The sequence below is a fragment of the Panthera pardus genome, unplaced genomic scaffold (assembly GCF_024362965.1).
Source record: "Panthera pardus isolate Hobbes unplaced genomic scaffold, ASM2436296v1 HiC_scaffold_13, whole genome shotgun sequence".
Taxonomy (NCBI): Eukaryota; Metazoa; Chordata; class Mammalia; order Carnivora; family Felidae; genus Panthera; species Panthera pardus.
In genome coordinates, this window is record NW_026526688.1 from 16,576,720 (window position 1) to 16,593,061 (window position 16,342).

The 16,342-nt window shown below is 40.0% G+C and overlaps 2 protein-coding genes across 4 annotated transcripts in view; one reads left to right on the forward strand and one right to left on the reverse strand.

The window, feature by feature from the left end:
• The window catches only part of LRP2BP (LRP2 binding protein), a 29,519-nt gene extending 26,972 nt beyond the window's left edge, over nt 1–2,547 (reverse strand). The window contains exons 1-4 of one of the 3 annotated variants that reach the window (XM_053900846.1): nt 2,301–2,378; nt 1,455–1,713; nt 899–1,025; nt 70–182 (exon numbers count right to left, since the gene is read on the reverse strand). In XM_053900846.1, the coding sequence (XP_053756821.1) occupies nt 70–182; nt 899–1,004 (219 nt within the window). In that variant the 5' untranslated portion in view covers nt 1,005–1,025; nt 1,455–1,713; nt 2,301–2,378. Of the gene's footprint in view, nt 1–69; nt 183–898; nt 1,026–1,454; nt 2,267–2,300 lie in introns of those variants that run through there. The other 2 variants (XM_019422273.2, XM_019422277.2) reach the window with 2 other exon arrangements.
• A 9,371-nt stretch (nt 2,548–11,918) lies between these two features.
• On the forward strand, nt 11,919–16,319 carry ANKRD37 (ankyrin repeat domain 37). Its single transcript, XM_019422269.2, has 5 exons — nt 11,919–12,482; nt 12,691–12,843; nt 14,979–15,070; nt 15,616–15,819; nt 16,067–16,319. Coding segments are annotated over exons 1-5 (477 nt in total). The 5' UTR covers nt 11,919–12,455; the 3' UTR covers nt 16,068–16,319.
• The last annotated feature ends 23 nt before the right edge of the window (nt 16,320–16,342 follow it).

Consider the following 16,342-nt stretch of genomic DNA (forward strand, 5'->3'; position numbering starts at 1 on the left):
TACAGGAAATTTTGCTCTGAGGATCCAACAACAGCATTATATGAAATGAAAACAAACAGGAAATGATACCTCTTCAAAATACAGTTGACCTCGTAGGAAATATGCCATAGCATCCCCCCGTCTTATTCTTTCCTTCAAGAGCTGCAATGCCTTATCCACCAAATTAGCATGGCCGTAACGATCTGATTTTAAAAAGGTGAAGAATTCCATCTTTAGCCTTACGATACGAATTTTCTCTCTTGAACACATGAATTATAAAGAACTCATCTGCCACTTGTTTCTACTAGTTTCCTTCTTAGTTCTCATTTGTGAAACTGGCCTCCTTCGTTCAAGGAAGAAGCATGATCATGGTACCTTACACCGTGCCTTGTATAATCCTGAAATATTTATTGGTTGGTTTCCAAATTAACCCTGTTTACTACTAGGCAGGTGCTCTAGCAATGCAGTGTGCGTGCGCAGTTCTTCAGGCAAAGCTACTCTGTGGATGAGTGAAATTCTTAATTTGAGCCTTCATTGGAACTACTCTAACCAAATGAGCTAGAAACCATCCCCAAATTAATATTATTAAGTGTACAGAAACCAGTGGTAGCTTTAAATGCCATTTCAAAGTAAAGTGTGGCATTGCCACTTCTTTAATAGAAGTGACATCTGGCTTCTCTTTTCCAGAAGGCTGTCCTAAAGTCCTGAGAGTAAAACCAGGTTTGGGATCTGATTAGGAGACTTGTCCACTCACGATTTGCTACCACATAAGCAGTAATTCCTCAGATTCTTACAGGAAAGCTAAAAAGGACCATAAAGTTAACTGCTTCCTTGACAGCAAGTAAGACTCCTATTTCTTGTCTTTTTTGCTCTGGTGTACTGAGTTGCCTTTTAGTGAGAATATTATAAGAATCTGTACCAGTCTTTTCCTTCCTCCACTGGAAGAATTTTGAGTTCTTAGCACCATACTGGGAGAGAGCGGTATAAAAGGGGTTCTTGGGCAACTTTTCACTGGTCAACTTCATCCTGTTTTGACAATGTGTATTCTGCAAAAAAAGAATGAAAGACGGGATGGTAGAAATATCTTCCTCCAGAAAAATGCAAAAATGCTCCATTCTCGCTTGGCACTCGTTATAAAAAACAACCTCCCTGCACTTGCCTAGCGATAGGGGACCAAACGACCAGCTGGGAATGTATTCTTTCTGAGGAACCCAGGGCTGTCCATAGCTATGAGAGGCACAGTCATCCTGGATGCCTGTGTCCACAGCGTGGGGCTAACGATGAGCGCTGTTTGCAAGTCCTGTCTGGCTCTGAGTTCACGTGCTGCGGTGTGGGTCAGGTCACTACCACACCTGCCACCAGTAGGAATTGGTGACACCTCCCATAGATACAGTTCTCGTGCGCTGGTACTTTTGCCTTCTAACTGCAGCTCATGACACTCTCTCATCTCGAATTAAAGCATGTGTCCTTTTTACCTGGGAATACACTTTATTTTAGCTGTGTTGTTCAGTTTTATCTTCCCGTCTGTACTGGACTGCCATGTTTTAAGATGGATCACAGTTGGATGGGAAATCGCAGCCTTCATTAAAATGTAGAGGCCACATCATTTGGGATGAAGGAGTCCAGGTTGGCCTAGGCTGAGGGTAGTGAGACAGCAAACTCTGTTGTTGCTATGCTTTTTTGTTTACTCCTTGGCATTCTGTTACAGCTGACTTTTCACCAATCAGGAACAAGCTTCCAGGAAAGGTTCCCGATTGGTGGTGAAGAGAAGAATTCAGGAGACCTTTAGTGTGATTGGAAAGCTACATTTATACTATTATGTGAAACTATTTTGGAAAATAAATTGCTTCATTTATGAGAAGTGCGGAAAAGGGGCATAATTCAGCATAGTAGGAAGAAAAAAATCACAGCAGTATCTTTGTTATTTTGGAAGAGGCATTGAATCATTTGAAAAGTCAACTTCCTCATCTGGGGTTTGGACTATAAGCAGTTTCAACTAGAGGAGTTCCAAATGCCTGTTGCTAGATATATAACATTTTTTGATTATCTGATTCCAAAAATCTCATGTTGACATTAGTGAATATGAAAGTTTCCAATGAGCTTTGGGGTGAAACAATAATAGGTAGAGTAATTAGAAGAAAGCCAATCCAAATAGGATGATGTAGATAGCATTATCAATTTACAGAAAAACTGGTTATAGAAGTTTTTATTTTACTGAAGTCATTAAACCTGTGTGCTACTGTATCCAAAAAGGCTAAGAAAAAACTTGGCATGTTCAGGAAGGCCACTGGACGGAAATGAAGCAAATCAGAAAACAATACCTTACCTCCTTTGAACTCATAATGCTCTCTGTGGCTACAATACTGCACAAGGTTTTTGTTGTTGTAGCTTGAAAGAAGAGTCAGAGAGGGTCTAGAAAACATAAGCAAAGACTGAACTCTTACTTAAATGCCAGCTATTGTTCTTTGTTCTGAGTGCGTTACAGGCACCAACTCCTACAAAACTTTATGACATAGGAGCTATTATGAGGCCCATTTAACACAAGAGGACACTGAGGAGGGTAAGTAACTTGCCAAAGGTCACAGGGCTAGGAGGTGGGACAATTGGGACACCCCAGGACCTCTGTGCCTCATCATTACTCTATACTGTTCTCCAAAAACTGGGACTAACATGATTTTTTTAAATGGCAGGACTCCTGTAAGAGGATACCCCCCAAATTTAGTACTTTTTAGTTTTAGAAAATGTGATATGAGAAGATTTTCAAAAGGAAAGTATGAGTTTATTTCTGTCAAATCTTGGGATTAGATATAAAATCATTTGAAACTTGACAACTGTTTGCATGACATGCTGTGAATTTAGAAAATTCTCTAATTAATTGGTGATCTGAAAGAAGTCCACAGTTTTAAAGGGAAGGGCTGGTGTAGCGGATGCTGACGGTGCCCTTCCCAGATCCTCTTTACTGGCACCCCCCCGTCTCTAGCAGCTGTGCGTGTTAATTGAAAATAATTCCCAGCTGTTCCTTCTTTCTTTGTCCCCCTGCCAAACATGAGTCCCCTCACTCCTGGACACTTTGCTCCTTCTTTCTTGAAGACAGACCACAGGCCTGAGCATTTGGAAGGCCAGCTTCTATTGAGACACAGTCTGCCATGAGTCTTGAGCATTCTGGCACATCCTTGCTGGGTATGTCAAGAGCACGACTGTAAAAGCCATGACTGCTTTTTACATGGGCCATTTCTCAGGGTTGTTTGCAGAGAGTAACCTTGAGAGCTAAGGCGGTATCTCCCCACAGACAAAAAACAGGCTTACTTTTATAAAAAGTACTGAATCCCTCCTCTCTCCTCCCTCCTCCAATGCTTAGTTCTCCTCTCTTACAAGGCAGCCTACTGAATTACAGGCATCCATCTTGGGTCCTTTGTATCACCTCTGTGGGATTAGGGGTCATGGGGAACCCACCTCAGCATCGTGCTGACACTCTGGCTCTTGCTTTTGCCAGGAGCGATAAAGTCATTTATCTCTGACCCGGGAGTCTTGTGTGTTCTGCCAACATCCATGAAACAGGCTAGCTTGTTAGTTGTAAGTAGGGTATAAACCTCAGGCCCTGCACAGTTCTTGGTACCCCTTCGCCCCAAGGTGAGATGAACTCAGAAGTGTGATATGTTCTCTCTGAGATCAGAATGAAGCTAGTTGCCATCCGAGCCCACATTCCTACTTAGTGTTTCCTCCTTGCCAGGTTGTAGTGCTTTCACTTCCTCCTCCTGAGAGCACCCCTCAGTCTATCACTTGAATAAAAATCCCCAGCTCAGACTATGCTTCTAGGGAACCTGACCTCATACAACAGAGGAGTATGGAGGAAGAGGCATTTTATTCCTTTCTAAAATTGTCATAATAAAGGATAACTTCCCTTCCAATGAAACGTTAGACACACTATACTGTGCCTAGTATGTATGGTGTAGTATGTGAATTTTTGGATAATATATCATTGGTAAGAGAACTAAAATTAGCCTAATGATGAATAACTAATTATTCTGGATGCTGGGTGACAGGAAGGAAAGAAAGATTTGAGAGCAGGGTAGGTCTACAGAGACTGGAGAGGTAAGTTCCAGCTACTTCTGTAACAGCAGAGTCATGCCAAATAGAACTGCAGGACAGAGCTGTCTCCTGAGGACTAGATGAAGTGAAATGACTATTTCTTTAAGATCCAGGCAGGTTGGGGCTCCTCTGTGGTTATGCCTTAGCAGGGATTCGAATCAGAATGGAAATAAAAAGAAATGATAAACTTGAAAAATCAGGGAAAAGAGACAAGTGTTTAGAACAGACTAGATTGCAGTAACTAAAAAGAGGTACTACAAGTGAGAAATCATTAAGTAAGGCTTAATTATGATGCCAAAAGACTTCTATTTAATTTTTTAAAAAATTAAAAAAGAAAAACTGAAAAGCTGGATATAAAAGAACTGGTGGATAGATGTGTAAAGAATGAAAAACAGTACAATTAACATCCATTGGCTGCCATTTAATGTTTAAAAGGTATATTACCTGTAAGGCTCCTGTATGTTCCTCCTCTTTAGACTCCTCCTTTTTCCCCACTTCCCCCCACCCTATTCAAACACCCCCCCCCCATTCTCCCCATAAGCTCTTTTTCCGTGTTTCTTGGCCATTCGTATTTCTCTTCTGTTAAGTATCTGCCTTTGTGTTGTTTGTCTTAATGATTTGTAGTTCTTCATACCTCAGGCGTGTCTCTTATAAATAGGATACATTTAGATTTGTTGATTCTTTTTTATACCCAGGCTGATACTCTTTGATTATTACTGGTACGTTTAGTTCTTTTACAATTATTTTAATCACTATTGAATTGGAATTATTTTGTACTTTTCAGTTCATCTGCCTTATTCATGCTTCATTTTCTCTTTTGTTGCCTTCTGTTGGATTTATTGAATTGACTAGGTATTTATTTTGCTTTGGAAATGTTGAACTTCCTGAGCCTTGGGTTGGGGTCTTTCAATACTTCTAAAAAATTCTCAGATATAATGCATTTGTGTTAGTTTCAGTTTCCTAGAGCTGCCGTAACAAATTACCACAAACTTTGTGGCTTAAAACAGCAAACATTAATTCTTTCATAGTTCTGAAGGCTGGAAGTCCAAAATCGATGTGCTCTCAGGGCCATGGTCTCTCTGGTTCTAGGGAAGAAACCATCCCAGATTTCCTTCCTAGCTGCTGGTGGTTGCTGGCAATCTAACTGCTCCAACAAGGTCCAAACAGTCCATTTGGATTTTGGCAAAATCACATTCCATCCTTGGAGAATCTTGGGTTCTGTTGCACCAGGTAGCCCTTAAGAAAGTACCTTTTGCTTCTGTGTTGATCATACACCCAACCCAGTATACACATCTGGGTTGGCTTGATACTTCATTCATGTAAAAATTTGTATCTTTGCAACTCCTAAATAGCAATTCTCATCAAAGTATCCCTTCCTCTTTAAAATTTTTTTTAGGTAAAGATGCAAACCTTTGGGAATGTGATAAAATTGTCTAAAAATGGCTTGTAAATTATTTATGGACTAGCAAAAGGTAATTTAAATGTAAAACTGCTGTGAAAATGAATTTAAGTATATTAAATAGTGTCTTTTATGGGTTATTCTTGTGTTCCTGTGTAGAAAAGAGTTCGCCTAGCTGGCATGAGGCTGCCATCTTTGTTTGTTTGTTTGTTTATTCTAATTTTTTTTAGTGTCTATTTATTTTGAGAGAGAAAGATCATACGGGCAAGAGCAGGAGAAGGGCAGAGAGAGAGAGAGAGAGAGAGAGAGAGAGAGAGAGAGAGAGAGAATCCCAAGCAGGCTCCATACTATCAGTTCAGAGCCTGATGTGGGGCTCAAACTCACAAACCACAAGATCATGACCTGAACTGAAATTGGGAGTTGGATGCTTAACTGACTGAGCTACCTGGCACCCCGAGGCTGCCTTCTTTAGAAAGGCATCCTGACAAGGTTGGTCCTGTTGGCATTTGGGAATTTGACACTCGAGTTGTCCCCCAGCTGACAAGACCAGTTTGCACTGTTTCTGTTGCTTATATAAACAACATGATGATGTATGGTGAATAGGTTTTCCTTCTGGAATTCTGTAATTTTAGTATTTGGAGAGGATGCCTACATGACCAGCCTGCAATAAAAACATTGGGTCCTGAGTCTCTAAATGGGCTTATTGAGGCAGAAACATTGCACACACCATCCTGCATTATTCACTGCTGGAGAAAGGAACACATTGGTATGTTTCTTCTTGGAAGTGGGTGATCCATAGGCCTGTGCATGGATTTCTCCAGACTCCATCTGTTTTTTTTTTCTTTGATGATCCAATGTATATTCTTTTCACTGTAATAAACTTGCGCCGTGAGTACAACCATGTGCTAAGTCTTAGACTATGTATCTTAGATACACAGCATCTTAGACTATGTTGTAAAAATGTGAGCCTACACATTTCATGGAACTCTTGGTCAAGTTTTAAAAATCTGTTATTTTTTGGGGCGCCTGGGTGGCTCAGTCGGTTGGGCGTCCGACTTCGGCTCAGGTCATGATCTCGCGGTCCGTGAGTTTGAGCCCCGCGTTGGGCTCTGTGCTGACAGCTCAGAGCCTGGAGCCTGTTTCAGATTCTGTGTCTCCCTCTCTTTCTGACCCTCCCCCATTCATGCTCTGTCTCTCTCTGTCTCAAAAATAAATAAAAAAAACGTTAAAAAATTTTTTTTTAAATCTGTTATTTTTTGTTCTTAATTTAATTATTTTTGCTGATGTTTCTAATGAGCTTTTTTGAAACTTAATGGTTGGCTTAATCCAGTACTAACATAATGAATAACTATCTTTAACTAAAGAACTTCAGGTCCAACACTGAAGTTCTTGTCATAATACATAAATAGTTACTGGTGCCCATAAATAAGTGTTCTGGGCAAAAATGCAAAGTACTGTGTTTATTGTTATTGTTCCTTTCATTACTGTTGTCTCGTACTCATTAAAAAAAAATGGTAGCGTTCATATATTAACTGGAAGCATAATCTGTACATATATGATGGAAACTTAGAAAAGAACATTATAATTATTACTGAAATCTCAAAAGACAATATTGAATCGGGTGGTAGTCTTCTGTTTTTTCTTTATTTTTTTCCTCCTTCTAGTTAGGTCTTATTTGCTTATTTAAAATAAAAACCCAGTTAGAGCTTTTTCCATGCCCTTCCTTTTGGGTGTGGCAAATTTACATCATGCCCTGAAATGAGAGAAAAAAAAAAAAAGTGTGGGAAAAGATAGGATGTCTTTCATTACCAGAGAAGCACTGAGTGGGAGAGCCTGGTAGCTTTTTCATTTTTCTGCAATTTACCATGCATTCTGTGAGTATATAAGCTACTCTTGGAAAGACTGATTTTTAAAAAAATTTTGGTAATTATGTGGGATTCGAATGCCTCATCTGTCCTGTTCCTGCTGTGTGAAAACCTTTTTTGGCCAGTTAGAGCTACAAGGGCCTTTCCTGAGGGGATTCACTCAACATCCAGAGGCAAATGAATATAAATATTATTTAGTGACTGTATATTTATTTTCTGGATTTATAGAAGCTTATCCATATGAAGAGTTGATGCTATTATGGATACAGATAACACTCTGGAATGATTTATTTCCAGGGGTCAGGTAATAAAATATCTGAATAAATTTTTAGTGTATAAAAATGGCTTGTCACTCTCAAAGTGTGGTCACGGTTGAGACAAGAAACAGTTACAAGGTGAAATGACAAAAATCTGTAACAACCGAAATTTAAATTGACCTGCTGTCCTAATGACTATAAGGGTCACATCAAACAAGAAAATTGGATTAATCTTTTATAAAATAATCCTGAGCAGACCCACAAGGTTTCTTGTCCCCACCCTATGACTTAGACAATGTATAGGCAACAAAGAATACCATCATCTCACACCTATTTCTCAACTCCATTGGGTAAGAGATCAGATTTCATGAAATCCTAAATATCAATATTGATCTAGGTAATTTCTGTGCTTAATGGCATTTACACAAGGAACTCTCAAAGTGTACTGGTAACTTAGTTTTAAAAAAAGACTAAGCATGAAATTTATATTATCATTTTTACCTGTATAAGATAACTGGATAATAAAAAATGATTTATTAGATGATTTGGGGAATGGTGTCCAAAGTTTGAAATTCAGTTGTTTTATTTAAAAAAAAATGCATATTATTGGAAGTGGGTAGAAAACAGAATATTAGATATATGCTTTGAGTGTATATTCACTTAGAATTTATTTCAACATCATCTGCTACACTGTTATTTACTTGTTCTAATTATTTAATTAGTAAAATGAACATTTTATCTATATTTTTCTCCTCTTAGGAAAAAAGATTAACTTGGATAGGATGTTAACAAATTGTGACAAATCTGAGTTACTGTAAAAAATGAATTTCAACTTTCTACCCTAGATAAATGAGATGTCAAATATATCAAGTAGCCATGGAGCTATGGCCTCCAGAAAGAAATAGAATGCGTTCTGTTCAGCTACTCTCTTTATATCCCTTAAATGAAAGAAATAGGTTGTGCAATAAATGCTTGTATTGCATGCATTCATTGTGGTTGGTCAGTTAAACAAGAATCAATGTAAAATCAATAGAGTATACAAGCATACCACATACATTTTAACTTAAAACATTTTATATTACTTTCCAATCTTTTCATGTAGGATCAGGAGCTTTTTCTTTAAATAGAAGTTGAATGTGAGAGTTTATACAGTTACCTTTCTTTCATAAACCAGATGCATGTGAATTCCATTTGATGTTTCTTTCAAATGGAGCAGGAGTTTAAAAATGCCCATGAAACGGCCTGAGCATAGAGCCATTTCTCCTCAGCTTTTACAGCTGATTTATCCTCACCTACTTTGAAAGCATTTTTCTTGAGATTTGATGATTTCGAAAGCATTTAGTTTCCTCACAAATTATAGCTCTCACCTCTCATTTCACCAGTTATATAATATTTAATTATACATTATAATAATCCTTATAGGTGTGGAAAAAATTCAAAGTGATATGAGCCCAAGTAACTGAACATTTAAGACAACAGCCTGGTAAAACTCCTAGTGATCAATGGGCAGTGTGCTTTGCAGAGGAACTGAAGGAACTAGGTAGTGATTGGTTGTGAAAATTTTGTGAGATTTTTTTTCTTTGTTTGACTAAAACTAGCTTCATAAGCTTTTAGATATCTTCTGTCATTACTGTATTTGGAAAGAGGGTTACTTAAAAGTGAAACTAACTATTTGAATGAAAACTTCAATAGCTGTGGTCTACAGAAAGATGGTTTAAGTGGCCTCAAGTCTTCCTTTTTAAAATGAACTTCATATTTTTAGAATAACTTGAGATTTACAGAAAGTTGCAAAGGTAGTACGGAGAACTGTCCTGCTCAATTTTCCCTATCATTTTTGTTTTTGGCCAAATAATCTCAAAAATTTTTTTATTTGAATATAGCTGATGTTACATTAGTTTCAGGTGTACAACTTAGTGATTCAACCTTGCTATACATTTCACTGAATGAAAGAGTTGTTTTTCTATAGATTTTAATATCTATGGATATTCTCTAAGGACTTTCTTTTGCCTTAAAGAAGCCGATCTCAGTAACTTCAAATCTACCAACGATAACCAAAATTCTTTAAAATTTAGATATAAGAATGTGGCCTCTGGGGTCAAATGGCCTGAGTGAGTTCAGCTCTACCCCCTAATAATGATATGACCTTAGTTAGGTAAGGTATTGAACCTCTCCAAGCCTCCATTTCATTTCCTATAAAATGGAGAAGATAATAATACCTATCTGTATGAATCTTGGGGCACAGGAAGTCTCAATGTCAGTTTATTTTAATAAATTGGAATAGACGTTAGTGGTCATTTAATATAATTTCTTTTCCATCACTGCTGTATGTGTATCATATACTGCAAGGAGACTGAATTGCACATAGTTCTAGTAGCACTGGAAGATATTTTACACTCCTGAGAAATACTCTTTCCTTCATGGACTACCTAACAAACTCCTACTCACCTTTCAAGACTCAGTCCACATATCTTGCATTCATTCGGTCACTTCGTCATCATCCAACATTTTTTATAAACACTCACTCTAAATGGCATCCTCCTTCTGGAGACACATCTACCAGCGAAGTAAACATAAATAACATTAACACTGCTTGAAAGAGTGCCTGTTGAATATGCATCTCAGATCATCTTCCTCTTCAGAAAACTCATCCCACCTGCTACACGTTCAGAAATAACTCCAGCTGCTTGCTCATAAGATAGTATTTCTTCCCCAAATGTATTTCTTCTGTATATTTTTGTGCTTCGCCAGCTTTGTTCAGTTTTTAGAAAGCTTTTAAGCTCATTATTAACAGTAAGCCAGATACTTAGCTGAGACATCATTTTTCTGAACCATATTGTGAGCAATGGACAAGTAGGAAGTGATTAAAGGGAGAAAAGCTTTAACAACTACTCACAAAATTCCCTTTCCTCGTGAAACTTACATACATAACAAAAAGTTAACAATTACCAGACTTAACACGTGCTGAATAGAATCTTGTTTTAAATAAAATGGATGTAATATGGAGGCACATGCATCACACAGACATCCCATTGCATATGTTAACTGCAATATAATGTTTAGAACTCTAAGAACTCTGACAATACCTTACATCATTTAAGAATTCGTGAAAATGAACATCTGTGCAAACCTGAAGCTTAATTAAATGCTTTAAAAAAAAGTGCTCACCTAATTGATAAACATGAATGGAAAAGGGAAATTGGCAGTAAGTTCATGTGTTCTCACATATCTCTAACATTCTTCAAATATCATAAAAATATTTTGAATAATTTCAATATAAAAAATACAGAACACAAGCACTGTTCTAGGTGTTTGAACATAAGTATATATGCACACTTATGTTCAGGTACGCATATGAACAAGAACGTGTAAAACTACCCTTGGGTCAGTGCCTAAGTATAATAAATTTACGACTGCAAAATAATTTTACGGCTCTAATTATGACATAAAAAGGACCGTAACCAAAATTAGAACTACAAGGCCGCTCAAAGACTTGTCCTCTAAAAGCATAATAATAAACACAAACTCTTTATCAGCCTTACTCTCAAAGGAATCAGTAGGAAGGAAATCACTGAGCTTGAATTTTAAGCTAGATTAATCTTGGGGCCGGGGGGGAAGGGTTTAGGAAAATATAGTCAAGAGATTACAGATGTGGCCGAAGGCTACAATTTGAAGTCAGGAAGTCTGTTTCTAAAGTTGCACAAAAAGGTATGACTCAAGCTGAACAGAATGAAGAGCTCCAGGAAAGCCCTTCTCCACCCCCACCCACCCCTCTCACCCTCTGAGCAGCTGGGAGGTCCTGCCTGCCCTGCCGCGGAGGAGCAGCCCCGTACATAGGTCACAAACGTTCGTGGCCTGGGTCCCTTCGTCTGTCCTTGAACACTCCCCACAGTGAGTGTTAGGGCTGACACGTGTCCTCGTCCCTTAAGCAAACCCAAGGTTAATGGCCTGGCCACTCAACCTTTTCACAGGCGACAACCTCAGGGGCGTGCTTTAACCTTTCTCTAGGAGGGGACCTATGGCCACGGTTGGCTTATTTTACAGATTTCCCAGTTATGGGCGTGGTGTCACAGAAAAGGTCCGGTTTGACAAATTATTTAATTTTGGGGGGTGGTCGGAGCAGCCCTTGCTCTAAAACTCATCACTTTAGTTCACGTTAACCCTGCCGGCTCTCGCTTTCCGCCCTAAAAGTCTAGAGCGAGGGTGACAGGCGAGCGGGGAGGGGGGGGGGGGCGGGGGGAGGGGGAGGGGTCCGAATTTGAACGTGACGCCGAAGGAACTCTGATCCTTCCTCCGGAGCCAGAGGGCGGGGGACGCGGCGCCAGCACCAAGCACAGAGGCTTCCAAAGGCGGTGCTGCCGGAGTTCCCTCGTTTCCTGGTTACGTGCGTGCTAGCAGAAACGAAAACTGCCGCTTCTCCACAGGGACCAGGAGGCTGGGCACGCTAGTGTGAGACGTGTCAAGCCAAGCGCCCGCCATGGCCGCTGCCGGAGCCCAACCGCCAGGCGCCCTCTGCGGCGCACGCGCCTTGGGGCTCGGCGGGGGCCAGTGAGGGCCCCGCCCCGAGGTGGGCGTGCCTGGCGTCTCCCGGCTGGCCAATCGGCCGGCGAACCTGAGCCTTCCTCCCCAGCTAGCCTCGCGGTTGCACGTGCCAGTGTTTGTGTACGTGCGGCGGCCGCGGGGCTGGGAAAGGCCGGGCAGCTGCGGGTGAGGCTGCTGGGGCGCGGCCGGGGTTGGGGCGCGGCCGCGAGGGGCCGTCCCACTGGCCCGGGCAATCTAAATTCTCCCGCACTTGGGCTGGCTGTGCTCGCTTGCCTGCCCCGCCGCTCTGCTCTCCCAGGGCCTCCGGTCCTCTGCTTTAGGTGGAGAATGCTGTTGCTTGACTGCAACCCAGAGGTGAGACTCGGGCCCCTTTAATCCGGCAGGTTTACGCTTCCGGAAGTCCGTCTGCTCAGGAGCACTAGCGAGGGTGACTGACCACTGAGCGCTGCCGAGTCCAGCCTCTTCAGAATTAGATTTGGGGCGTGGGGGAAGAGTTTCAGCCGCGGGGGAGCACGGGACTGGACAGAGGCAACAGGGGTGCTAGAGCTGTTTCTTCCCGCAGGTGGACAGTCTGAAGCATCTGCTGGAGGCCGGGGCCTCGGTCAACGCACCCCCGGATCCCTGCGAGCAGTCGCCTGTCCATTTGGCCGCAGGTGGCGGCCTTGCTTGCTTTCTTCTGTGGCAGCTGCAGGCTGGCGCTGACCTCAACCAACAGGTAGCTAGGTTACTGATTGTTGCTGTGTGCACCCTGCCCTCCACCCAAATCCACACAAACCCTCCTTGGACGCCAAAACGTCAAGTTGTTGCTGTTCTAGGTCTATAGCAGCGAAGTCCAAAGGATAGAAAGTGAGACTCTTAAGTAATTTAAAATTTTCTAGTAGCCACATTAATGAAAGAAAATGAAACATGAAATTAATTTATAATGTAACTCAGCTTACCGAAAAATGATCATTTCAGTGTGTGATCGGTATATAACATTACTTACAGATATTTTCCATTTTCTCTTCCTACATCTTTTCAGTCTGGCGTGTGTTTTACATTTATAGCACATTTCAATTCAGACTAACCACATTGCAAGTGCTCATTAACTATATATATGACTACCGGCTACTATATTGGACAGCATACATAGGGCTACAGTTTATTTCAGAAGGAACAATTGCTGCGTTGCCAAATTAAAAGTTTCAGTGTAGTAATTATTGAAGTAACGATTGTGAGGCAAACTCAACCATTACAGTTTCCTATAGAACTTTCTTACGGTAGCCTGCATCTTCCATTGAATATTAAAGTATGGTGAATTTAAATTGTACTTTTTTTTTTTAATTTTTTTTTTGCCTCTGTAAAACTCTACCTTGCTTTTGTTCACCTAAATTGGAATGCACGTGTTTGTATTTATTTATTTATTTTTTGGTTATTTTTAAATTTTTTTAAAATTTACATCCAGGTTAGCATATAGTGCAACAGTGATTTTGTTAGATTCCTTAACGCTCCTTACCCATTTAGCCCATCCCCCCTCCCACAACTCCTCCAGTAAACCTGTTTGTTCTCCATATTTAAGAGTCTCTTATGTTTTGTCGCCATCCCTGCTTTTATACTATTTTGGCTTCCCTTCCCTTGTGTTCATCTGTTTTGTCTCTTAAAGTCCTCATATGAGTGAAGTCATATGTTTGTCTTTCTCTAATTTCACTTAGCATAATTTCCATCCACACAGTTGCAAATGTCAAGATTTCATTCTTTTTGATTTCTGAGTAATAATCCATTGTATACATATACCACATTTTCTTTATCCATTCATCCGTCGATGGACATTTGGGCTCTTTCCATACCTTGGCTATTGTCGATAGTGCTGCTATAAACATGGGGGTGCATGTGTCCCTTCGAAACATCACACCTGTATCCCTTGGATAAATGCCTAGTAGTGCCATTGCTGGGTCATAGGCTAGTTCTATTTTTAGTTTTTTTGAGGAACCTCCACACTGTTTTCCAGAGTGGCTGCACCAGCTTGCATTCCCACCAACAATGCAAGAGATCCTTTCTCTGCATCCTCGCCAACATTTGTTGCCTGAGTTGTTGATGTTAGCCATTCTGACAGGTGTGAGGCAGTCTCTCATTGTGGTTTTGATTTGTGTTTCCCTGATGATGAGTGATGTTGAGCATCTTTTTCATGTCTGTTAGTCATCTGGATGTCTTCTTTGGAGAAGTGTCTATTCATGTCTTTTGTCCATTTCTTCACTGGATTATTTGTGTTTTGGGTGTTGAGTTTGCTAAGTTCTTTATAGATTTTGGATACTAACCCTTTACCTGATATGTCGTTTGCAAATATCTTCTCCCATTCCATTCAGTTGCCTTTTAGTTTTGCTGATTGTTTCCTTCGCTGTGCAGAAGCTTTTTATTTTAAAAAAATTTTAATGTTCTTTCTTCATTTATTTTTTAACAGCGAGAGAGACAGAACATGAGTAGGGGAGGGGTAGAGAGAGGGGGAGACACAGAATCTGAAGCAGGCTCCAAGCTCTGAGCTGTCAGCACAGAGCCTGACGCAGGCCTTGAACTCAACTGTGAGATCATGACCTGAGCCGAAGTCAGATGCATAACAGACTGAGCCACCCAGGCGCCCCCAGAAGCTTATTTTGATGAGGTCCCAGTAGTTCATTTTTGCTGCACATGTTTTTATTAATAAAAACTTTGTATTTACTAAACACCAAGTGAAATTCATTTAAAAAAACTTGAATCAAAAAAATTCAGAACCATGTAGTTCTAACTGGCTTTCTTGAACAGTAATTAGATTTTACCTGCTAACTTCTACAGAGAGCGTTGTGGGGCGAGACTAAAATGTGCTGTCCTATCTTTAAGGATGTTTTTGGAGAAGCTCCACTACATAAGGCAGCAAAAGTTGGAAGTCTGGAATGCCTTAGCCTGCTTGTAGCCAGTGATGCCCAAATTGAGTAAGTATAAAATCAATGGCTTCAAATTTCAGAATTTTCTTGAACTAAGCTAATCAGACTCCTGAAGCTGAATTATGTGTGCTCTGATGCTTGCCTAATTGACAATGTGGAGTTATCATTTAAATGTTGACTTAAGCTATTAACGATACCTAATATTATCACATTTAAGTAAAACATGGATTCTTAGCAATGAGAGGTGCAATTCTTTTCCTCTCTTGTGGCAATATTACATTTTAGTTTGGGTTTGGGATAATCCCTTTTATACAAGCTCTCACTGACCTCCTTTGAGTATCACTTGTTATATTGAGCACAGAATATTCTTTCATTCACAATGGAATGAATGTCCATTCTGTGCTGAACTCTGTGCTAGCCACTGAAGTTGCAGTAGTAAGGGAATATTGGAATTTCCCTAGGATTCCTTTACTTCTGTTCTGAAACCAACATTTGTATGCACCCACATCTCCTGTGTAGAAAGACATATTTAAGAAAAAAAAGGCTGAATAATTGTCAATTTTTATGTAACTCAGTTTTTGTCTTAAATTCAGTTTATGTAATAAGAATGGGCAAACAGCTGAAGATCTAGCTTGGTCATGTGGATTTCTAGAATGTGCCAAGTTTCTTACAACAGTTAAATGTATGCAGTCAGTAAAATCAAGTGAGCCATCGGATAGAGATCACTGTGTCCCAGGGCTTGGACAGAAACGAAGTTTTGGAAGTGCAGAAAATACAACCGGGAAAAGGAAGTGTTGGTAAGTAATTCAGTTCTGTTTTCTTCCTCCCTCGGAGATCTCTTATTTAGTACAGAATTTATTGTTTCATTTAAACATTGGCAGCCTAATTTCTAGTGTATCTTTTTATTTTCATTAACACATTTTAATACTGGTTTTAGTAACTGCTGCTAGATTCTAGAGGTCAGAAATTGTCCTGCATGATGGAAGGCTGGGGAGAAAACCTTTCTAAAAAAGTTTTTAATGTCACTGTGTTTTTTAACAACAGATTCATGCTGGTTCTGAAAAGGTTTGAAGAAAGCCTTCGCTCCGTGCAGGTCTATTGCTCAGCTACAAGCAATGGCTTTTGGCTCACCAGGTGTATCAAAACTCCTTCTAAGAAGGAGGAGAACTTTCTTCTAAGTGAAGATAGCATTTAAGAACACATGTTTTTACATGCCTATAATATTTTGGTTGTGCATGCTTTGTCTGTTAAATTATTAAAGAATGTTTAAAGAATAAACTGTTTTCTTTGTGTACAACTTGTGGAAAAAAATTGTAGTTT